Source organism: Arvicanthis niloticus, chromosome 20 (assembly GCF_011762505.2).
Source record: "Arvicanthis niloticus isolate mArvNil1 chromosome 20, mArvNil1.pat.X, whole genome shotgun sequence".
Classification (NCBI taxonomy): domain Eukaryota; kingdom Metazoa; phylum Chordata; class Mammalia; order Rodentia; family Muridae; genus Arvicanthis; species Arvicanthis niloticus.
The window spans coordinates 29,206,809-29,232,981 of NC_047677.1; the positions used below are offsets into that span (position 1 = coordinate 29,206,809).

At 39.7% G+C, this 26,173-nt stretch overlaps 1 protein-coding gene across 3 annotated transcripts in view; it reads left to right on the forward strand.

Annotated features, from left to right (window-relative positions):
- Ctnna3 (catenin alpha 3) overlaps window positions 1-26,173 on the forward strand; it is a 1,449,584-nt gene that overhangs the window by 334,809 nt on the left and 1,088,602 nt on the right. For all 3 annotated transcript variants that reach the window (XM_034524718.2, XM_076917155.1, XM_034524719.2), the window contains one exon: window positions 8,592-8,795. In XM_034524718.2, the coding sequence (XP_034380609.1) occupies window positions 8,592-8,795 (204 nt within the window). The remainder of the gene's footprint in view (window positions 1-8,591; window positions 8,796-26,173) is intronic.

Consider the following 26,173-nt stretch of genomic DNA (forward strand, 5'->3'; position numbering starts at 1 on the left):
GAAGGCGCCATTATGTGCCTAGTAAAGCAAGAAGATATGAAAATTGGTCACCTTCCCGGTCCAATGATTTATCCACAGTTGGTCTTAAAGTCAAAGGCATGGGATCCAGAGACTGAAGTCTCCAGTCACACATTTACACCCTGTTGGGTTGTGAAACGGAGCAATGTAAAAGTAACGTCTATTTGCAGGTAATTCTTGTGGTGGAGGCTTATTGAGTATAAGGTTATCCTTTCTAGCTCTTTCAGAACGCAGGCCAGCAGGCTGGTTCAACTCAGATGTTTTTTGCCCTAACTCCTCTCCAAGCTGACTTATTCAAATCAGCTTCTCTTGGCTTCTAGCTGAACTAGCAGGATGGGATGAATATTGGTTTTGTTAATCATCTCCACTCTTCCTTTCAGATTTTTCCTGATACGTGTTTCTGCTTTCACACCAATGCGTACTATCTCCACACCCTAGCTGACTGGATTTTTCTGTCTCTATTTGGACCTGAACATATGTCCTCATACCCCTTCAGCAAGCACTCTTACTCATGAACCATCTTGGCAGCCCCTGAGAGAGGGTCCCTTCATCTATAGCACATCACCCTCTGGAGGTCTAGACAGGCACTGGCAGTTATTTTGTTGTATAGGAAAGGATTCCAAAGTCACATAGGGTAGGACAGAAGCACCACACTCCTCCTTGTGGGGCTCGGGCATCATCAGCCCAATGTCAAGTTCCAACTGCTAGAACTTGCATGAGATGAGACAGCAAAAGAACCTCGTGCCACAAAAATGAAAATGAAAACTCACGGTCACTAGATTGGTCACTGGTGTAGTCACTTAAAATTAATCCTCATTAAACAAAACCTGAAAACCACTTCTTATCTGTACCAGCCCTGGCTATTCTACCATATCAAACCATGGTCAGTATAGAAAATCCCATCATTATTAGAAGAGCTTTTAGATAGTGATCTAGAGTATCTATCTATCATCTATCTATCATCCATCTATCAATCTATCATCTATCTATTATCTCTATCCATCTACATATGTGTGTATACATATACATATACACTATACATATACATACATATACATTTACAAATACATCAATACAACCTCACTAGATTGTGTTATTTTACAACATAGCTTCATGTGGAATCCAAAATCATGATTCTCTGTGGCACTTTTAGGCTAATGCTTGCAATTTTATTCTTAGCCCTGTTAGCTAGGAATATTCAAGTTAATTTATATTTAATAGTACATTTCTCTCCAGAAAAAAGAACAGGTTTTAAAACTCTTATCGGGCCAAGGACATTTTTTAGTTGGTTAGCTGGCTACAATTTGAAATTATTTAGAAGCCCCAGTCTTTAAACAGTAGCACTCTAGAGGAAATGGAGAAATATCGGGGTCCACATCAAGAGCATAAGAGAGATGCCTTCTAGTTTTTTGGTTTGCTTTTTGAGTAGGGCCTGGGACTTGTGAACTTCTTGCTTCAACCTCTGGAGTGTTGAGATTACAGGCATGAGGCAGCCTCTGCACCTAGCTCTGACAGACAGTTTCTTGAGAAATTGTCTTCACCTGGCAGGCATGTTTCCTCTCATTATTCCTCAAGAGACTGTGGAACGGACGTGGCCTTTAGAGTTCTTCAGTTATGAAGTACAGCTGTGCCACAGTGGCTAAGTCTTCCTTCCCTCTTCTGCTGTGCGTGTTCCACCCAAGTCCAGGGCTTGTAATTAACCTGCTATTTTTCTCAAGAGACATAATTACTGAGAAAAGTGCAAGGTAGAGTCAAGCAAAAATAAAGTGCCTATGGCCTTATTTTTTCCTCCCCCCACCCAATTCCCATGCCTTTCCCCTCTGTCTTCAGTGATGAGGGGCTTTCTGGGGAACTCTGCAGACATAGCTACTGGAAACAACAGGAATGATTTAAGCATTTGCTCACATTTTACAGGGTTGTATTCGATTAGGTTTTCCGTCACTAGAACACGCAGCCGGAGACAATGTGGCTGATGACTCTGGTTAGATGTTAATGGTGATGTTAAAATAGAGGCACATATTAAATTTTTACTCCACATAAAATCTGTGATAAAAAAAATATTTGGATGTTTAAAAAAAAAGTCTTTGAGATCATTATAAACAGAATAAGTTAATCACCATTTGAAAATAGACCACTAGGGGTAGAGACAAAATCTGAAAAACATGCTTCCAAATAGATGACCCACACTGAAACCCTAATTTATTTCTTTATTGATCTGTATTGTCCCAGCCTGCAGTATCATGGGGATAATATGCAGTCCAATGACCCAGTCTGCAGCTCAGAGTGTCATGTTCTAAACCCGTGTAGAGAAGCTTTAAAAAGAGGTGAGTCCTTCAAGGCCCATTTTTGTTTCAACCATCCCCAGACAAAGCCAGAAAGACTTCTGGACATGGTGTTTTGCACAGACCAAGCTACTGAACTCTGGTACACGTACCTAAGAAGGTTGCTTACCTCCTGTGAAATTAACTACAGGACCGAGGTGTCAATCAGTATCTTGATGTAACTGCCCGCACATCCCCTTGTTTAGTTTAAATGGTCTACGTTCATCCTACCGAGGAGGGAAAAAAAAATCAAAGGAATTTATGTGTGTAATTTTCTTTGAAAGGCTATTGATTATCTCTCAAATATTGCTATTTTTTCTATAATACTAATTTTTACATTTTAACATATGGGCAAACAAATAGTCAAACTTGTATGTGTATGGTGTATTAATTGACCAAGTTTACTCTACAGAACGAGGGCTGGCCATCTTGCTGATTTATAGGTGTTTATCCACAGTTTTGTTCTCACTTACATTTTCCGTATCCGGACTGTCCATTCTTTAGATTAAGTGGAAATGCACTAAAGGAAGGGCTATTCCGTGCACGGGAGAACCTGTGAGTTTTCTCAGAACCATTCTCTGTTGGTAATCAGAAGGAGAAATTTTATTCCATTTTCATCACTCACTCTGAAGATTGATAATGTAGTTACCAGGGGAGCATTATTTACGCTACGCGCTTATTATTTCTGTGGGTCCCAACTTGAAGCACAGCTCACGGGTGTTTTTGTGAAGAATGTTGGTACTTGATTACAATCATAGCTGCATCTCTTTTGATAGGCAATTTCACTTTGGAGGATAGGTGTGAGAGTTTTAGTGTTTTGAATGTAAATCCGATCAATCCCATCACACCTTGTGCAGCTCACGGATGATGAATCAGGTTTATTACATCCTGTTCATTAAAATACAGAAAACTTTGCCAGCCGTATCGGTGCTGTGATTCCATTTGTTTTAGATGTGGTTTTTTTTTTTCCTCCTCCCTTTGGAAGACAGGGATAAAAGCCATGATCAGAATCCAAAAAATAGTAATTAATAAATATGCAGGGAATTAGTAATTGAGTACATGCTCTGTACAGGGTGGTGTTTTAGGCTGTTCTGTTTCTGGGTGTGGAGCCCCCTTCACAGTATATAGAGCTGGGTTCATCAGATGCAGATGCCAGTGCATTTAAAGGCAAGAGTAGCAGTAGCAAAAGGGACATGAGGGTGGACCTACCACTGAAGATAGGCGTTCCGTGGTACCACCCTTGCCTGCCGTGTGTAAGGTCCTACTGAACACCAGCAATGAAAGCTAAAAGAAAAAGTCAAGTGCCGTGGTGGTTTATGCCTGGAATATTAGCATGGGGGCAGGTTGAGGCACCAAAATCTCAAGTTCAAGTACAGCTTGGACTATTTGGTAAGTTTGACACTAGGTCAGATTACAGAGTAAGTTTGAGGACAGCCCGAACAAAAGATTGAGACCTTACCTCAAAACGGAGCAACCAAGCATACAGATCACGTCAGAAGGAGGCACATTAATTGAAAACCTACATGATAACTGTAGATTTTATTTGTCTTATTTATAAGGGTTACAAAGGACTCCACCATTTGAACTCTTTTCCGGGTGTAAATGGAAGGGAATGATTCCCACTAAGTCTTAGACATAAAGTAATGCTGATAAAAAGCCCAGCCTAGATGCTTTGAGGTCAAACGTGTCTTTCCCTTTTTATTCTCCTCTCTCTCTCTCTCTGTGTGTGTGTGTGTGTGTGTGTGTGTATTTAGGCCAGAGGTCAATATTAGGTGTCCTCTTGAATTGCCTCCCTCCTTGTTTTCCAAGACAGGATCTCTCAATGTACCCACATTGCACTGATTCAACACCCAGTAAACCTCACTGGGCCCAGCCCTCCCATTGGTTAGCACTAAGATAGCAGGAGCTTGTTTCCACAATTTCTAACACTCCACGGGTGGTTTTTAGAGACAACTCAGGTCTGACAACTCATGCTACAGCAAGCACATGGTCGGCCGAGCCGTCTCCGCAGCCTTTAAAAGGAAAATTTGACTTCCTAATACAATCGACAGGCAGCGCCGCCTCCCCCCTCCCCCCCCCGTGTCCACCTCCCCACCCCAAAACTTGCAGGGCTTCCCCCATCACCGGCGTTTCCAGGAAGGGTGGGCACAGCTGCTGAACCTACGTCACCGCATCAGTTTCTGTCCTCTCCACTGTTTGCAGGCCACTTGCTGTTCCACATGGGTTAGGACAGATGTGTAGGACATCGACTGCTGTAACATAAACATTCTAAGAATTTCTGCTGTGTCGGAGCCTTATTTATCCACGTCTTCATGCCTTCCTGCTCTCCATCCCAAGAACGACCAGCATTTTTACTGTGTCCATAGTTCCCTTCCTTCTTTAGGTTGGAATCACCAGGATGTAGCATTTCCAGGCTCCCGTCTTGAGCTGATAGTATGCATTTATTCTCTCTGCATGTCTTTTCAAGGCTTGGCATCTAGTCTTTTTTTTTAGTACTGAATAGTATTCCGTTGTCTTAATGCAGTAAAGTTTATTTATTGTCTACTTGGTGGCAGTTTAGGTGCATCTAAGCTTTGGCGACTATTAACACTTTTATAAACATCTGTGTATAGGATTTTTTTTCTTTGTCTCTACATAGATTTGAAACTCATGTCACATACCACAGTATATGACTGATGGGTTTTATTGGGAGTGTGGTTCTGGTTAATTTTTTAAATGTCAAAATATTAACAAGCAACCTGGAAAGATTGCTCAGAGGTTAGGACTATTCTGATCTTACAGAGGAAACATACTTGTTTCCCAGATTTAATGTCACATGGCCCACAACTGCCTGTGACTCCATCTCCAGGGATATCTGACAATTCCAGGGACACCTGTGTTTTTTCACATACACACACACGTATGCACACACAAAATCATACAAGCATGTATAGAATTTTTAAAAAAAAAACTTAAAATATATTAACAAGCAAGAAACAATATGTTTTAAGTACAGAGTACAGAGGTGATACTTGAACAAATGTTTGGACCTTCAGATTAAGGACCCACCCACAGCCTCTGCAAATTTCCATACTGTTCTGTATCTCCGTGATTTTGAGCTTTTTATGTCCCACATACAATTAATATCACGTACATTAAATGTGTGTGTGCATGTATGTATGTCGTGTGTGTGTGTGTGTGTTTCTGTGTATGACTTAGTTCAAGCGGCTTAATGTCCTCTAGGCTTATCTGTATGGTCACGAATGTCAAGGTACCCATTTTATAGCCATATAATATTGTGCTAGATGTCTGTATACCACAATCTACACACACACACACACACACACACACACACACACACACACACACACACAGAGAGAGAGAGAGAGAGAGAGAGAGAGAGAGAGAGAGAATGAGCCGGTTTCTTAATCTAGTCATTCATTGGTAAACACAAAGATAGTTGCCATATCTTGGTTCTTGCAGATCTGAACCACAAATGTTTCAGTGACTGTACTGGCTAGTTTCATGTCAACTTGATGTAAGCTAGACTCATCTGAAAGGATGGTACCTCAACTGAGAAAAATGCCTCCATGCGATCTGGTTATAGGGTGGTTTTAAAGTTAGTGATTGAGCCTGCTTGGGTGGGCCCATCCCTGGGCTGGTAGACTTAGGTCCCATAAAAAAGGAGGCTGAGCAAGCCATGAAGAATAAGCTAGCAAGCACCCACCTTGTATTCTCCTTTATTTTGTCCAAGTAAACAGAGCAGTAGAATAGAAAAGTAAGGGAGTAGAGCCTGGAAGGAAGGAAGGAATCAGGAAGAGTGCTGTAAGACAGTTAGGCTATGTCGTATCAGATCTGAGTTCTGGTTTGCACTGTACTCTATAGTGTGCAGGTTCCAGGGCTCCATGCTTTACCATGGCTCTCTGTCTTTCTGAAAAGAGGTACTTTTTAAAATAATGACTTTTTGCTTTACCTTAACGTTATCATTAAATAATGTGTGGGAGAGTGTACTTGTCTGTACATGTATGTACTCTGTACATGTGTGTGTATGTGTGTGCTTGAGTGTACATGTTTCAATGTGTGTAGGGGCAGTTGTGTGTGTATGTAGGGGGCACGTGTGTGTATATATGTATGTGTATGTGGGGGCACTTATATGTGTGTGCGCACACCCACACTGCATGCTGCATGTGTGTGTGCACGTGTGCGTGCATATGTGTGTGCATGTGTGTGTGCATGTGTATGTGAATATGTGTGTGCATGTGTGTGTGTATATATGAGAGAGAGAGAGGAGTGGGTAAATGGTGGAGGTCAACAGGACACCTTATGGACTCTATTCAGTCCTTTCAGCTTTATGAACAGAACCTAGATCTCTAGGCTTATGCAGTAAATGCCTACTCACTGAGCTATCTACTGAGTGATCACACCATCCCACTGCTTCTTAAAATTGCATCCTGGCTACTTGCATAAAACATTTATCATAACATGATATAGCACCGTGACTATATAAGATTTTTACATGTGTATTTGCATGTGTGTATCAATAATGGCATGCACACATTATTTTAGAGCATTGTAATCTTTACATATTTAAATATTTCTGTTAAAATGCATGTCCATGTATGGATTATTTTATAATATTATAATGTTATCACTGTGTATCAACTCTAATACTCTGACTCTTGTACACCAAAGATCACAGTACAGTTTTATGTTAAAGATTTTACAGAGAGCTTTTATACCAACTTTTCAAAGATCACACTGGGGTATACCTTAGAGAGGTTTCCTCTCCTAATGTGTCACTGTGGAGGGTGCTTAGAGCAGTGTGCCTTCCGACTCTTCTTGAAGACATGCCTTGTCTTGATTTCTATCTCCAAAGACTTATCAGGTCTTTATAAAACCTTAAAAAAGACCATGCTACTTTTGAGTATCTTGGAATTGGTCCAAGTTAATAGATTAATAAGAAGATGGAATTTTCCTTTAAAAAATATTTTATTTTAATGAGTGTGTGCACATGCATATGTGCTGTGCAGGTGCCCCATAGAGTCCAGCAGAGGGCGCCAGATACCCTAGAGCTCGGGTCCAGATGAGTGTGAGCTGCCCACTGTGGGTGCGATTGGACTTTGGTCTTTTCCAAGAGCCATTCATGCTGTAAACGAAGAGCCATCTCTTCAGCCCCAGGAATTCTACTTTTTAAATGAATAATTAAAAGCCAGAATTTTCTCTGATATGTTAGTGGTAAAGTTAATTAGCGACTGGGACTTACAGTGAAGTGTAATGAAAATGGCATCGACTTGTGAATTATTAGACAGAGTTATGTGTCTGAACTTCAAAGCTTATTTGCTCTTTGACCTTGGGGTCAGAGCCTCTCAGACTCACACAGCCCCCTGGAATGTGTGAACCATCACACTCTGGCTGTCTGCATCCTCTGTGTTAAGACAAGACAGTGTGTGTGAAAAGTGGTCAGGCAGCTTGAAGATGCTGTCATTTGTGTGTAACAGTGCGTGCCACTCACCTTGCTAGGTATTTGTATAATTCTGATAGTTTTAGGGTGTAAGCAACAGGAATATTACAGCTTTGCAGATGTAAGGGAGGCATAGGGTGCCCCGCCACGAGCTGCCCCACGCTTGGGAGCCAAAATGTCCCAGACTGCTCTGCTGCTCCGGTCTGCGGGTCAGGGTCTAGCAAGAGAGAGAGAGTGGGGGGAAGAAGGGAAAGAGACACAAAGTATGGAGACAAGACAGGGTGTATAGTCAAGTCTCGTTTACTGTCTCCATTTGACTCCCTTGCAAGAAAATCCTGGGTATTTATAAGCACAAGCAGGGGAACACAGCTGAAGACACTTTACCATGTGCACCATGCAGCTGGGGTGACTAAACAGCAAAACAAGATGTGTGGGATAAACAAGATGTTTATCAGAGTGTGCTCAGCTGTTGTAGGCTGTTGAAAAACAAGTCTCATGTCAGGGTATATGGCTCGAGATGGCTGCAAAGCTGATAGCCGCTTTCTGCTAAAAGTCGGCTCCCAACAATAGGGAAACAAGGCACTCTGGTGAACGGAAAGAGTAGGATTTGAATCCAGGACTGTCTGACAGTAGAACCCAAGCTCCTAAATACAAAAATTTTTTATCATCCAGCTGAACAATAATTGCTATATAGTCTTCTGAGTGAACTGCAGAGGCAAGAAAAGCACATCTACACGTGGATTCTAAGCAGGAAGCTTAAATAAAACAGACTTCTACAGAATCCTAACCATCTAAATGGTTTCTTCTCCCAGAATTTAATTGTCCTGAATCCACTCACAGTGACAGAGGAAGACATAAGACCATCACTAGAGAAACGCCTAGAAGCCATCATCAGTGGGGCTGCACTGTTGGCCGACTCGTCCTGCACCAGGGACCTCCACCGGGAGCGGATCATCGCTGAGTGCAATGCCATCCGCCAAGCTCTCCAGGACCTGCTGTCGGAGTACATGAGTAACGTAGGCGACGGTTTTCTTCTTCTACTTGCATCTTCCTGGAATGGTTTTGACTATTTGCTTGGAATGTTTCTATGTAGGAAACACAGTCACCCAATAAGGAGTAGGCTGTTTTATGGAAAGTGACTTTGAGAGTGGGTTCTGTGGTTGTTGTTGTTGGTTTTTTTTTTTTCAAGATGAAGCATAATATTAGGACTTTGGGGGGGGGGGGTCGAAATCAGAACTGGAGAAGTACTTAGACATGTTGGTTGTAGAAGTATCTACATCTCAGTTGGAGAGTCAGGGTTTGAGAAACAAAGCAAGCATTGCACATTAATTTAGAGGATCAAAGGAAGGAATTGGGGTATGTTGGTTGGAGTAGAGCTGGTGACAAAGGGCCCTGAAAAGTTAGGGTTCTGATGGTGTAGGGTCTGTCAATGGTGTGGGGATCTGGAGTGGTGTTTGAAGGGTTAAAAAGCCTAGGCAGTGTGGAGAATGCTTTGTCTTGCCCAAAATGTGACATAGTGCCGTATGCTTGCTGTTAGGAGACCTACTCTGAAAGTTTGGAAATGTGGAAATTTTAAGTATTTGTTTCAAGGTCCATTTTCTTTGATTCTGTGTCATACATATATCCATTAATGGAGCATCTGTCCCCTTTGTTCAGATCTCGGTGTCATTGCTAAGGCAGACAAGACCTCAGGATAACTTAGCTTTACACTCATCCCTGTGTGTTTGTGAATTTGCTCCGTTGGCTTTAATTCCTTATAGCAAACTGTCAACTGAAATAATTACATGGGAAACTCAAAAAAAAAAAAAAAAAAAAAAAGAGACATGTGTTTAAAAATGACTCCAACACAGTATATATTTATTATTATTCTATTTAATTTGTGGTTGGTGATGCTCTCTGTTTTTCTCCTGTTCCTAAATTATAAATGAAACTGTCACAGATATGTTTGTATAGGAAAAGTTACTGTATATTTAGAGTTTAGAACTATTATTTCAAGTATCCACTGGGGATTGTGGAATGTATCCCTTACAGATGAAGAGATGAAAACTTCTTAAATCACTGAACTACATAGTTATTTTAAGAATATATTGTCTACCCACTTATAAGTGGAACAACTCAAGATTGATACAGGTATGTTTGGGCAGTAATTAATCACAGAGCATATGTCTTTTTGGCTAAGAAATGGAAAGTTTGGGATTGCTTTAGGTAGAAGTGAAATGTGCTCAAATAATGAGTTTTCAAGACCCTTGAACACATTTGATATATCTCCATATTCTTAATATTTGATGATTTTACTACTGACCAAAAAGCTTTTTCCTGTCAAGAAATCAAGGCAGAGAAGCAGATTTTGTTAATAAGAAGCACATGTTATTAATGTCATGTCCTGCTTGAATATCTGAAGGTAGAATGTTACCATTTTTAGCATATGAGATTTTCTTATTAAAGATTGCTCAGGGCAGTTCATCAATCATAAGGAACCTAGAAACTGAAGGGTATTAAGAATATTATTCTCATCTTTATAGAGAAAGTGTAGCCAAGTTATACATACACTTATCTTATATATATAATATGAAATAATAGATGAATTCACTTTATCTAAAATAGAAGGTTGCACTTATAGATATATAGGTTTACAACTTCCACATTAACCTACATAGATCAGTAGAGATGGATTCATAATTTGTGGGGTCTAGTACAATATGAAAACGAAGCTGATAATATTTAAAACAAGCAAAGAAGCTTTTTTTTTTCATAGTCACTCTTAATCAATGAAATAATTCCTTATTTTCTACTTAATACTTATGTTTTCTGGTAGGGCAGCCTACTTGTGCAGTGAGGACACAGATCCTTACAGGCATCTGTGGTCCAGGTTCATGACCATGAACTACACATTCATGGTCACATTCAGAGGGACTGTAGCATCTGGTAGGTAGAGAGCCCATATTCGACAGTCCATCTCTGTACCTTTCCTGGTACTGTGACAGTGTGCTATCCCAGACATAGGTTTCCTTGTCCTACTTGGGTACACTGCCCTCAAGGTAAAATTGCTAAGAATTTGAAGCCCACTAGCAGAGTGTCAAATCCAAAGGGATCCCATTCTAAAAACTCATTTTTTTTGTTTTATGCATATGAAGGTCTTGCCTATATGTAGTTCTCACAGAGATCAAAAGAGGGTATCAGGTGCCCTGGAACTGGAGCTACAGCTGATTATGAACTGCCATGTGGGTGCTGGGAACTAAAACCAGGTTCTCTGTAGGAACATTAAGTACTCCTAATGGCTGAGCCATCTGTCCAGTTTCCTTTATCTGGTCTCATGGACAGGAAGCTTTTGATTCTTGGAATGAGCTGAGGTCAAAGCTTGCTCAGTTTGTGCAACATCTTCCAGAGAGTTCTGGAACTTTGAAGAATCTTTGTCTTCCTGGATGGGCCTGGTTTGCTTCTGAAGATCCATCAGTGCCTTTTGTAGTTGAGCTGCACGGATGAAGACCTTGGTTTGGGACACACATAGGAAAGGTTCTTTGCTTTTACAGACTTATACAGTGAGACAGCGTCCAGTCAGGTTGCTAGCCTTATAATTTAGACAGAAAGACAGTCACAAATTCTTAAGGGATGATGAATGCTCGTAGAGTCTGTGGATCTCTTGTGACAATGTGACATCAGGGCTCAGCTTCACAGTTAATGTCTGTTGAGTCCAGACCCAGGTCATCAGTGTAACACGACTATTTCAGATTCAGTCCATTGAAGCACATGGCTATCTTGAGTTGAAACAATCTTTTAAAAAAACAGGAAGTTTGTATTATATTTGTCATTGAATCTCTATGTATGTCTTGATATATTGAAAGATGTTTGTGCTATCTATCTATCTATCTATCTATCTATCTATCTATCTATCTATCTATCTATCGTATGTGGGGAGAGAGAAAGAGAGGGAGAGAGAGATGAAGGGAGGAAACAGAATAGACAGACTGTAGTTGGTTTCTATTGTAGCTGTAGCAAATCACCAGACACTTAATGTCTTACGTTGTTGTTGAGACAGGGTCTGATTATGTAACCTTGACTGACCTGGAATTTGTTATGTAAACCAGGCTGGCCTTGATCTCACAGAGTTCTGCCTGCTTCTGCCTTCCAAGAGCTATGATTAAAGGTGTGCGCCATCAAGACTGGAAGACTTGACATCTTAATTAGTCAGATTCCTTAACCGCTTTACAGGTGAAAAGCCTGGCGAAGGTTTCCTTGGGTTGAAGTCATCACGTTGGAGGGCTGCATGATTTCCTGGAGTTCTGAGTCAGCATCCATTTCCCACCTGTCTCTATCCTCTGGATGATATGTTCATTCCTTTACTTATGGTCCTTGTTATACACCTTCATGGCTAGTGATGCTATGTGCTTCCAACTCTGCTTGTGACTCTGGACACACTTGGAAAGAAAACTGCTGTTTAGAGTTCATTTAATTAGGTGGGGTCCACCTAGATTGTCAGGTTAGTCATCCATGTCTTAAGACCCTCAACCTCAATTCTATTTCTAATGGTAACTTAGAGCAGATCTTTTGCTACTCAGTGGGTTCTGCCTTCCACCCTCTGCATCCCTTCCTTTCTACTTTTTGATCCCCTAACACTAGATAGGAGAGAAAAGGGGACAGAGAAGAAAGGAAAGAGATCTCAAAAAAGTCAGGGATTGTAAAGGGGGTGATGTTATTGTTAAACTACTTCCTGTTGATTTGGGGTGTTAGGTTCTTTAGGGAAAGTTTGATCTTCGATATCAGGTGTTTTCTTCTTGTTGTTTCTTCTTCATGGATGACTACTTAACAAACTGCAATCACCAACAACTCACCAATAACTCACCAATCACCCACCAGTAACCCACCAACAACACACCAGTAGCCCACCACCAACACCCATCCTGCCTCTCAGGGCCCTAGCATTTATATACCCTCTGAAAAGTTCTCAGAATTCCTAATACCACACAGTCACAGAAACTATCTGAAGCTGGCAAATCATAGCTCCCGTGGACAATCTGAAGTAGCCCTATATCTTATACCTGGGATTAGAATAAAAACCTAGTCTTGTGATATTTCTGTGTTTTTTTAAAGAAACTAAAATTTCAAAATAGTTGCTACTGATGTGTAGATTATGAGAATTAGGAGGTCAACATTTCTGCAGACTTCACTTCATCTGTCGATGTCAGTTTTCTCTAGTCGGCTGAGCAATTCTTTTCTTTGTGAACCCACTAGAGAAAATAGACTTCAAATTCTAAGGCCTATGTAGGCAAATCACACGTTTGTTTTGTTTAATGTTTTATCCAAGGCCCCGGACAAAAATTCTTGGCATCTGGAAAAAGCTGAGTTGTATTTTAAATGCAAGGATAAATGAAATGATTGCGTATTGTATATGCCATGTAACAGAGAAAGAACCTCTCTGACATGAAATGAATTTCGGGCACCTACTTAAGTTTATGTGACTTAATGCCTGTGAGGAAAAGTCTCCTTTTGGAAATACAGGCTTCTTCCAAAAATCTATGTGAAGCTCCAGAAACATTTTTTTTTCTATTACAGTCCTACCATTTGGATTTGCATCTGGCCATATTCCAACATAGGGTTCTTATTCATTTGAAGACATACTCCATAGAGCATAGAGAATCAGAGAAAAAACAGCTTCTGTCTCTTAAAACTTAAGCATAGATATTTCCAAGATATGACTGCTGGCGTTCTTATACTTCCACGATCGGCTAGGTCTGGTCCATCCTTTTGGTAAAGAACACACTTAAGGAATTTTTCAGACTTGAGGAAAATGATCCTCTAAGAAGAGAAAGGACTCTGGGAAATCAGTTATCTTCATATGGTGGTCCTTTTATAACTAATGAATATAGGTTTTGAAGGTGAGTAGCTATCATGTTTGAGTTTTAAGGTATCAGTAGACAAGGAATTTTGGGAGGGAGTATATTCAAATCATATTGATGTTCAATGTTGAATGTTGAATGTATCTCTTCAGGTAGTATATGTGAACTGGTGAAGTCAGCACCCAGGAGATTCTTAACTAGGGAAATTTAAGAGCACCAAGTGACAGATAGCGCTGTTAGATTAAGTTATACCTGAGGTTCATTTGAGGACTAATTTATGTTTCTAAACATCTCAGTGTCTCCCTGTTTTCTTCTGTTGTCTAATGAGAAGGCACACATTTGATTCTCATTCATAGCTTCACAAGTAAATAATCAAATGGGCTGGCTTTTGATACTCAGTAGTCAATTTCCTTTTTATGAATCAAATGCATTTACTTATCCCAGGAAGCTCCGATGCACCAGCAAAGAGATATTCCGAGATCCCCTTACATACAGGACCAACACCCCTTTCTTGAAAGTCTATTTTGGAAATTGCTGCTTTAGCTCATTTATTCTAATAAAATAGTTAGGAGCATCCACAAGAAATGACCATTATTACAAAAGACATGTTAGGATTAAACCTTTTCTCAATGTGGAGTTGGGGAAATGGCTCAGTTGGTGAAGTGCTAGCCATGCAAGCAAGTAGTCCTGAGTGGGATCCCTTAGGACCCACATCACAAAGCCAGGAGGCGTAGCATTGCGTGTGTAAACTCAGTGCTGCAGAGGTGGCAACAGGGCCATTGTTGGCCAGAGTTAAGCTGAATCAGCATGATTCCCGTTCAGTGAGAGACGCTGCCTCAAAATATACAGTGTAGACGGCTCCTGAGGAATGATACCTGAGATGCACATTTCCACACACTTACAGAGACAGCTCCCCGATGTGTGCAATTAAATGTATACAAAAGAAAGCAAACATAAATTCTGAAAACATAGAGAATTTATTAGACCTACTTTTCCCCTCATTTTCCCTCTTCGGACCACATATTAGAATCATTATCAGCTCAGGTTTACTGTACGTGACTCTTTGTATTCTTTCCTAGATTTTCCCATCATGCCCCAGGGTTAGAATGGCTGCGTATGTTGGGAGCACTGTATTGTTTTTTCCAATTTCTGTGTATCTGACTTTTACAATCTTAAGTAACTTAAGAGGAATAAGTGGTATCCTTTTTAGGTCTACACAGGATTAGATTTGTTAAAAATCAGAGCTGACAAACTTAGAACAGAGCATGTGGCCAGAGTCCAGGAAACTATAAAGGAACTGTCCACATGATATGGCTGCTTCAGATGTTGAAACTGAAATGTAGGAATGGGGTATCATGAGAAATTCTATATAATTTGAATGCTGGGGATCTGTTTACATGGGAAACTTTGTTTCACAGTCCCTGTCTTTTTTTTTAAATACAAGGACTAGGTTTTTCCCAGGTACCTGAGAGTTTTAATGGACTGGTGTGGGCTCAGTATAATTCTTCTCAAAGCTCTCTAGTTATTTAGATGATTTGACTGAGACTTTCTGGACCAGCCATGTTTGGGGTCATCTTTATCTGTTAGGGAATGTTCACTTTGGGACTTCAGAGAGTTTGTGCAGTATGTACTGGGGAAAAAAGAAGTTTAGTGTCTTCTCCTGAGAGCACAGGTGATTCCCATAACTCTTTGTTTCCATTTAATCTTTTAATTTCATTTAAAAGCCAGAATTAAGAGGGGCAATTAATTATACTGAAGCTAAGTACATTATTACTGAATTAAGCTAACATTTGTAAAAAAGGAGATAGCCACTATTGGAAACAATACCAAACAAACCGGGAAATATCCAGAGAGTGCCAAGCATAGGAGGGAAGACATGGTACTGTTCATGTCTTCTTTTATATTGAGTTAATAGAATATTATAGAATATTAATAGAATTATGTCATTTCTCCTTCTCTTTTCTGTCCTGTAGACTCCATTTTGTTTTCTTTCAAATTCTTGGCCTCTTTTTAAAATTGTTATTATATTTATACATTCACACACACACACACACACACACACACACACACACACACACACAGAGAGTCAGAAATACAACTTGCTCAGTCTGTATAATGCTTCCTGACTGTTTATTTTCAGGGCTGACCACTTGGCGTTAGCTAACCAGTTGGTATGTGCTTCCTTGGGGAAGACTATAATGCTCTCAGCATTTCTTTGTTGCTCATAGTTTTCCTGTGTAAGGTTGAGACCTTCTGGCCTCTCCGTTGTCCAGTTTGGCATGTCTATTATTATTGCCCTTGTTCAGCTCATGTTTAGGAAGTCATGTGGGTGAGACTTTACATGTATAGCTTCTGACACTGAACACGGCGATGTCTGTAAAACTGAAATAACTGAGAAGCAGGGGAGGATGCCTTAACTGGCAAGATATGGACTCCTTCCAAAGCCCTGCACTGGGGAAGTTCTAGGAGGTTACATACTCTCAGCCTGTTTACATGAAGGTCCAGAACCTTTTCTTTGTTTCCTGTTACAAGAGGTTGGTGCCGGTCATTCTCTGTGTGTGGTTTCAACTAGTTACTCCCTCCCTCTAGAGCACTTGTACTTCCTAATTTTTTTTGTAGTAATAATAGGCTTTACTTAAAAGTTTTTTTCTTACATGGAAAAAGAACTAGATTGGATGGTAGAAATGACGGAAGTAAAAGGAGGAGTGAAGAATCTTTGCATGAACGGTTCTTACAAAATTTAAGGAAGGTAGTGTAATGGCTAGCCCGTGTCTGACTGGGACGTTGATGGGAACACGGGTGCAGACTGAAATTAAGGCTTGTTGAGAAGTCCCCTCAGGAGATTCTGTGATGCAGGTAAGACTGGTAGCAAGGCCAAACACAATGAACTCTTAATAGCTTTAGGATTCTGGAGCTGGGAGTCCATTGGGATTGCCTAGATTAAGACAGGACAATGGAGTCCGATTCTCTGTGGCCATCAACCACTGGCTGTGGGTCATTCCTGGGGGCCTGTGGCCTTGGCAGAGCTCCTTGCAATTGAGGATAGACCCTAATGAGGTATAGAGATGTCTGTTATCAGCTGCTGGAAATTCCAGCTGTAAAAAAGAAATCTGGAAAAAGATGTCTGGGGAAACACCCCTGACCTACAACTTAAGCTAACAGCCAAAGTGAAACTCCTATCTTCTCTAGTCTGAACAAGGAGACCTTTTCTGTCTTAGCAACTAGGTATTTGATCTCTGAGAGTATTTAATTTATCACTGGAAAATCTGGGGTAAACATACTTTACCATCCAAACTGAGATATTTCTGAGAGAGGAAATATTCACTAAAATAATTAACAAGCTTAATTATACAGGAGGTGTAAGTCAGGGTGATCTGACCCTGTATTATATGGACACCTGGAAATTATCCGACTTTGTACACATTATAAAGTGTGATACATATGGGGGTCTTTGAGAGACATTTAGCATATTTTTTTCCTGGAAGATTCTGCATTGGCCATGAAAGAGAGCTAAAATGTATTTGAGTTTAAAGTTTTGTGGGTATTGTTGCAACTTCTGATCACATGAATTTCTCTACAGACAGTGTCCTATGGAACTTATGATTTCAGGATTTGAAAAATTGAGGTCTTGGTTGTCAAGGGATCAGCTAAAACAATAAGCAAAAGCAAGCATTATGAGGAGAAGCTGTAGCTGGGATGTACTGAAACAAAGAAACAAAGAAACAAAGAAACAAAGAAACAAAGAAACAGAAGCTGTAGCAATGGGATGGAAAGTACTGAGTACCTCATCACCCTGAGAGTGACCCGCTCCAGGGCAAGAGGACCACAGGCTTCACAGAGGAGAGCATGCTTCTGCTGATTTCAAAGGGGTGACTAGGATCCTGGCATACAGCCAATGTATAATATAACAGCCTATGCAAAGGTCCAAGGGCAGAAAGCACAGTGCTGTTGTAGGGATGTGCACAATTTAGTTAGGTGAGAAAGAAGAGAAGGTCAGATCTGAAGGCAAGCACCAGCCACTAAATGGCAAACATTGTTACCCCAGATATTTGACTAAACATACTTGCTTTTAAAAGAAGCCAAGATTCAATTTAGGTCTATCTCTCTTTAGGAGTGACTCATATTTCACTTCTATTCAGTCTTAGAATAATACTTTCCAGAATATAAAACTGCTGGGCTATAAGGACCCATAATATACAGTGAATCCGAAGCCAAGGGAGCTAGTTTTTTTTTTTTTGTTTTTTTTTTTTTTTTTTTTTTTTTTTTTTTTTGGGAAAAAGGACAGCGTGAGCTGCTGGGATTGTGTGTGCATCTATATCTATATTATTTATATTTATTTCTTGCATATTTAGCCTAGCTAACCCTTCTCTCACTCCAGCCTCAGCCAGACCTCCACTGCTGCTGCACAGAAACCTGCTGTTTGAAATCCCAAATGACCCCAGTTTTCAGAACCGTGAGAGCCAATAAAAGAGTTGTTGGTCCCAGCACTAGGTTTTGAGATAGCTTTGCCCACGACAGATGATCACTAGAACACGATAGAGCTTGGTGTGTAATGACTTGACTTTGTGAAGGACATAGAAGATGAGGACTACCTTAAATCAAGTGTAAGGGACAACCTAGAAGGTATGGAGGAGACCTACTAATCACAGAGCTCGAAGGGTACATACAGAGCTGAAACCAGTAAGCAGAACTATATAGAAAAAGGTAATTTTTAAAATTCTTTTCTTCCCTAATTTATTTTTTAATTTTACATTACATCCCAATCACAGCTTCCTCCCTCCATCTCCTCCCAGTCCCACCCTTAAACATTCCTTCCCTTAGCCCTCCCCCTTACCTCAGAGAATAGGAAGTTCCACTTAGGTACCAAGCCATCCTGGGACATCTAGTCCCAGCAGGACTAAATGCATCCTCTCCCATTGAGGCCCAACTGGGGAGACCTGGTAGGGGAAGGGGATCCAATGGCAGGAAATGGAGTCAGAGACAGCCATGCTCCAATTTTTAGGGGACCCACATGAAGACCAAGGTGCATGTATCCTTCATATGTGGAGGGGGCCTAGTTCCAGCCCTTGTATGCTCTTTGGTTGGTGGTTCAGCCTCTATGAACCCCCGTGGGCTCAGGTTAGTTGAGTCTGTAGGTCTTTCTGTGGTGTCTTGGACCCCTCCAGCTCACTCAGTTCTATCCCGTACTCTTCTATAACCCTTCCCAAGCTCCACCTGATGTTCGTCTCTGCATCTGTTTCCATCTGCCTGAAAAAGTTTATTTTTTTTAATACCTTTTCATTACCACTAATTGGTAATGCATCCTCGGTACAATGCAACCTCTGTAGCCATCACTGTAACAGAGGGCTGCAGTGGGTGAGCCTTATTCAATTATACGGGATCAGAGTCCAATATCAAGTGTGGGTAAAGAAGAGCCTAGATGAGTTACACTCCTGTACAGATAATATTTTAACAAGCTTGTCTACGTGCACTGCTCTTGGGCAATAGAAAAGGCCGTCAGTGCATTTGGAAAGCAACTTTTCCAGGTGACCCCACCATTGATAATTCCAAAATACGCATGACTATTGGTTACTCTCTTCAGCGGTACTGAGTCAGAAGCTGGTTTTGTTTTGATTTTTTTTTTTTTGGTTTTTTGTTTGTTTGTTTGTTTGTTTGTTGACACAGGGTTTCTCTGTGTAGTCCTGGCTGTCCTGGAACTCACTCTGTAGACCAGGCTGGCCTCGAACTCAGAAATCTGCCTGCCTCTGCCTCCCAAGTACTGGGAGAGTCAGAAGCTGTAAACACCAAGTGACTGTACTTCATGGTGCAGGGTTGTCACAAGGAAGGGCTCATTTTGCCGTTCTTGCTTAGAAGTCTTCCTCGTTTCTCAGCAACGAGAAGAGAAGTTGAATCTTAGTGTTGGAGGGGTGTGTGTGTGTGTGTGTGTGTGTGTGTGTGTGTGTACTATACAAAGGATACAAAGGTAAGTCTGGCAATTGCTCTGCATTTTGAGAGAGAAAAACAACTAATTCTTTTGTTTGGTGCAAAATAGCTGTGATGAGTAGTACTTGTTATTAGTATTCTGTGTTTTGTGAAAACAGAAGCTTGCCCCAATTTTGTTGTTCCTCTAGAAACACTGACTGCTTGTTCTATCTTTCTTTCTGATTTGACACAAAACCTGGAACTTGTAAACACTAGTAAACCAAATTTACTGGAGGGTTACTTTTATTTTCAATTCTACTGTTCAACTCCACTGGAAAGCCTTTCCGTCTTCTATTCATTTTATACAATGCTAGTGTTCCAGAAATGCCTCTCAAAACCTGATATTAAAGAAAGCTATATTTAAAAAAATTTAAAAATAGTTTTAGGCTTAAAGAAAGTTTCGAAAAAAATAGTGCAGAGAATTTTCCACATTGGACGCATTTTGCTACTAGATTCAGATTTCAAATCTTAAGAGCATGACATACTGATAGAAATGATAAGAACCACAGCAAAATAAATAGTCTCTTACTGATAATCATAGGGAGAAAGTATTTAGTTTTTCACCAAAGACATTGGCCTCTCATGTTCTTTCTCTTTCTCCTGTGGTTCCTGTGTTTGGCTCTGTATGAAGGTAATACAAGTTTCATAACATGGTTTGCAATGTTACATTTTGTTGTAAGAGGCTGAGTATTGGTAGTTGTTATTCTTAAAACATCTGGGTAGTATTCGCCGGTGGATATATCTGTTTCTGGGATTTTCTTTCCAGTGAGGTTTTGATGGCGAAATTAGTCTCCATGCCAGGTGTAGATACATCAAAAGTTTCTGTTTCCACATAATTAATTTAGGGAGGCTTTAAGTTTCTAGGACTTCTCAGATTCAGAATTAATAAAATCATAATCGTTTTTTTCTAACCCCAAATATCAACAGCTCGAGAAGAAAAATGGCAAGCTCACTAATACACAGAAATCAAATAACATACTCTATGTATTATGTATAGAAATATGAACACATATTAATAAGGATTACACATAAACACACAAACTAGAAACAAAAGAGCAAATTAAAATCAAATAATAATGAGGAAAATAATATCAAATTAGTGAAAATAAAATAGAAAATGGAAAAATAATTTAAGGATGACAATGATAAGTCTTTTAAAGGTATGCATTGATAAGCTGTTACTAATATGGGGGGGAGGCTAGAACTTCAAACACATAAAGTGGAAAAATAGAGAAGACAGTGGTGTGTACTTCTTGCTTCTTCAAAGGATAGTTTCTGTTTTCAAAGGCTCCTCTTGACTAGAGAGTGGTAGGCTCCCTCCAAGACACATGAGGGAGAAGATGGTGTCTCAAGAAGCCCCCATAAGAAGCAAAATTTGAATTATTCTTCTTATTTTCCTCCTTTGGGAGAAGGTAGGTCTGGCTCTTTCATCTTTATAGGAGCACTGTGCTGTGGTGGGACCACAGCAAAACTGTTTCTTAAATATTCCTTGCAAGTCTGATGTGGCTGGCTTGGATGTACTGGGGTGCTAGCAACCTTTTAGCTGTTTTCTGGACTTTTGACACAGGGAATAATTCTGAGTATTGTTACTGAGTTGTTGTATCTATTAAGGCAAGAATGGTCCATGCCTCTCTGATTTTATAAATTTCTGAATGTCCCCAAGAGTCCTGTTATTTCCTTTCTGACGAGGAAATTTCCTGGACTACAATTTATTTTTCTCCTCTTCTTCCTCCTATTCTTCTGCATCCTCTTCCTCTTCCTCCTTTTCTTCCTCTCCCTCTCCCTCTCCCTTCTCCCTCTCCTATAGTTCTGTTGATAAAAAGGTTACATAGTTTTTCTTTATTTACAAATGCTTCAAGTTCCCAGTCATTACTAAGGATTCCGAATGAGCTCACCTGGATGCAATCCTGACTGTGTAACCATAGATAAATTGGAAAGTATGTGGCAATACCCAAACAAGCTTGGGTCTTTGCCTATTTCTTCAGCCATTAAAACGGAAATCATTAAAAATAGAAGGAAGGTTTTTTTTTGACCAAAAATGTACTAAGGAGACTACCACTGATCCGTAAGCGTAATCTTGGGAAACAAAGAATCTGAAATACTCAAGAGTACTGGGATGTGATACAGCTGTCACTTGGGGGCAACCGCATTGATGGGACCCTCAGAAGCCTGGCATGTGCAATACCAGACCTATTTCTGGGGTCTCTGTGGTTTCCAAAAGGACATGTCTCTCGGTCATTTCTGTGTTCTCATTCTTGCTTCTGTATGCAGCCTAACTGGGGCGTAGGCTCATTTATACCATTGGTTCTCTGGTTTGCTTAGCTCCATTTTCACATCCTTCCCCTTTTGGGTCGACACTTTCTTTTCTTTTCTTTTCTTTTCTTTTCTTTTCTTTTCTTTTCTTTTCTTTTCTTTTCTTTTCTTTTGTTTTTTGAGACGGGGGTTTCTCTGTGTAACCCTGGCTGTCCTGGAACTCACTCTGTAGACCAGGCTGGCCTCAAACTCAGAAATCTGCCTGCCTCTACCTCCCAAGTGCTGGGATTAAAGGCGTGCACCACCACTGCTCGACTTTCTTATGCAGGACACTTAGCTATCCTTCATTTGTTTTTACCTGCTTCACAGGATTTTTCTTTGGTACCTTCTGCTATAGAAGTCCAGAATGGCTCCGCTCAGAGACTGAAGGGACATGTTCTATCAACCTGGCAGGCAGGGTAAAAAGTACACTGCCTTTCTGGGTCACCAAAATGGATGGATGCATTTGATACAGGATCGGAGTGGGCCAAGAATGGAAGAGAGACAGGCTGCAAAAGCCTGCACGCTGGGTTTCCACCATGGGGGATCAGGACAATATGATTTCTATGGATGTCCATTTGAGGAAAAAAAAATCATGAGTGTTTTATTCTAGAAACCTCCAAACATCTACGGGCTTTTCCTTTTTGCACGGTGCCGTGATTTAGCATTTGTAGTGCCAGTAACTCAAAGGCAAAGAAAGCTCTTATTGGATTTGTAATCCAATGAGAAATACAGCCCTCACTCATGTGGCTGGCGTAATGACTCCCGCTGTGGCAGGACTGTGAGATGCTATCCATCTCTCCTCTGAAATATGAATTCAGCGTTAGTGGAATTCACCGTCCTTTAGGAGTTGGTAATAACACCTTAGGTGTGACTATTTTCTTTAAAAACCCCACTAATAATATATTTTGAGACGTGGAACAATGGACTACAGGTTATTTACATACCTATTTTTATGTAGCTAGTTGAAATTACACGTATCCATTTTATTCTTCTTAATTTATCAAATATTCATAAGTTAACATAATGTATAAGCTTAAGATAAATGCTAGTATGTATATATTTTTACATATTTATAAATTCAATGTTATTTTAAAAAGCCAAGCTTCTTTATCAAGAATTCAAAAAGTAGTTGCTACTGGACAAAATTGATACTTGTAACCAATTTTACTTTTCCCCAAGAACCTTTAACAAGTATAATGTATTGCACAGGCTTTGAATACTTCCACAGTGCATGTTTCTTCCTATCTCTGGCAGACAATAATAAAGACTAAGATTTAAATATTGTCTCAACAGCTTCTAAGCAGGAATAATTTGAAAGCAAGAAAGCATACCATACTTTGAAGGCATAAGAAATTTCATCTTTTGTAGTGATTTTATTCAGAAAGAAAAGATGATATTTCGGTAGCAAATAGAAGATAACGGCTACTTTATCCTATATTTTAAGAGCAGGAGTAAGATAAAATCCAGATACACTCTAAGTTCATATAACCCTAGTGTTCTGAACTTGATACAGCGAGGGCAGAGAGATCATGTCTTTCTCCTGGACTCTGCTTTTAAATCCTAACTAACAGTGACTTTACTACGCTCAGGGAAAAAAGTCCCTTCCCTTCCCTTCCCTTCCCTTCCCTTCCCTTCCCTTCCCTTCCCTTCCCTTCCCTTCCCTTCCCTTCCCTTCCCTTTCTTTCCCTTCCCTTCCCTTCCCTTCGTGACATACAGTTTCCCAATTTGAATAAAAAATATTAAAATACCTGGCTGAGGTGTTGTCATAATGATACAGCGTACAGCACATGAGACTGTTCTTAGTCCATGCGCATGTTGTATAACCTTCAGTTCAGGATAGACACATTGTCTTCTCAGTGATGTTTATTGGTAGCAAGAGTCTGCTCGCTCCTTCCTTTTTTCTCTTTTAGATACATGTAGCTACCTCAGTCTTCCTATTCTGCAGCATCTTGTTAGAGCTTCTCTTGCATAATGGACTTAATTCCTATCCACCAGTTTCCTTGTTCTTCCTCTTGTTCTACTACTTCCTGCTCACCACTGTTATTTATTTTTTTTAGTTCCTATAAGATCAACTTTTTATGGCTCAACTGTGAGATTATGAGAGATTTGTCCATATATGCCTGGTTTATTTTACTTAACATAATCAATCACCTTTGGCTTTGTCTATGTCATAAGCAGCAGGGTTTCATTTCATTTTCATTTTTATAGCTAAAAACAATACTCTATTTTGGTATGTGTGCCATGTTTCCTTTATCCTCTTGTCAGTTGGGGGACACCTCCATAGGTTTCATACCCAAGGCATTGTTACCAGTACTATTGCAGACATAGGCATAGATGTGTCTTCCATGGTTTTGCTTGTTTATTGTTGATATATACCGTTTATCTCATTTATCTTCTACAAATGTTTATGAGTTCCAATGTTTTCCATAATGGCCAGACTGACTTATGTTGTTGCCAGTAATGTCAAGAACAACTTATGTTCTTCACATTATACCAGTACTTGACTTTAATATTAGTAGATGTTCTTGCTATAATGAGGTGACGTGTCATTGGGATTTTGATTTTGATTTCACTGACTAGTGATGTTGAATATTTTTTTTTTCATGTACCTTTTGGCTGGCTATCTATCCCTGTTGAGTAAAACTGTCAACTTTTCCAGGTTCTTATACATTCTGGACATTAATGCCCTATTAGATATGTAGTTTGAAAGTAATTTTTTCCCAGTGTATGTGTGTAGGTTTGTAATGAAAAAGCCTTACACATCTTTGCTTTGTTTCTTGTGCTGCAGGAATCTCATCCAAAACAATGTTCACTGATTCCAGTGTCCCAGTGGCCTCTCCTCTATGTACTTCTAGCTGTCTCATGGTTTCATGTCTTAACTTCAATCCACTTTGAGTGCTTTTAGTAACTGACAATAGTCAGGGTCTAGATTCATTTTTCTGAATAAGGATATTCATTTATTGAAGACACCAAGTTTCCCCAGTATATTTTTAGTATTTTTGACCAAAACTTAAAAATCCTTGGGTGTCTATGTGTGGGTTTGCCTTTAGGCTACAATGAAAAATTTCATGTGATAATTCCTTTAGAGTTTTACCAATAAAAGTTAAAGAAGAAAGCAAAAATTATTTTTGAGGATTTAGAAAAGAAAGCAAACTTTTCTGTATTCCTGGCAATAGAGTGATTTCTGGGGAAAATATTCATTGCTTTGTATAAATAGTAGAAGTATTAGAAAAGCAATCTTTCTTTGAAATCTGATCTTGAAAAGGTTAAAAAATGTCACTTTGAGTTTTAGGAATCACTAGAGGAATAATATTTGTGTTTTGAAAACAAGAAACTAACTGTTTGAATATATATGTATGTATATGTGTATGTATATGTATATTTCATAATGAAAATATTCATCAGAAAAATATATAATCAGAAAAGTATTCCATCATCTACTGAAAAATTAATAATATATGCATAGAACATGGAGGATGTATAGGTAGCTATTTGTGTATGTAAATTTTAAATGCCAGTCATGTAGAATGGAAACACAGAACCCCAAGTAAATATTTTCCTATTCTCTTAATACCAAATTTCAAAGTAAACACAACAAATATGCTCTCTCTGATGTGTGTGGCCTCCTCAATATTTCTGTGATTCTAATTTTGCAATAGTGGAATCTACTGAGAGTCTCACTGTATGTCTGCCTTTGGCTTATGGCTAATAAAACTCATGTTTGACATCATGTGGCATTGTTTGAAAACGATACGGTATAGCTACTAAGAATATGTAATGACTTCAGTTCTGGCTCAGGACATTATATTGGTATAATAGCCAGATTCCTTCTCCTTTGGAAAAACTCTTATCTTCATGGAACTCAGTCATATAGAAGGGAAGGTGAATATTTTGTTCCTCAAATAATTTATTTACTCTTTAGTCAACTAACCAGTATAAAGTTGAATTCTGGTTAAAGTGTCCATTTCTGTACTCGTCAACCCATTCATTTTTGTTCATTTACAAGTTTTATTTTATTTGTATATGTTTGTGTGAGTACATGCCTCATGTGTGAAGGTGCCTGTGGAGTCCAGAAGAGGGCGTCAGATCCACAGTAGCTGGAGTTACAGATGGGTGTGAGCTGCAAGACATAACCTGAGCCATCTCTTCAGCCCTGATATTTGCTCACTTTTAACATGCAGTCAACATCTTCAATACATTCAAGTTAGTATATTTCAGACAGGTTAAATATAGATGGATAAGAAACATTTAAACATTACACATCAAAATTCTGTAGAATTTCCAAGTGTGCATTTAACTTGCCA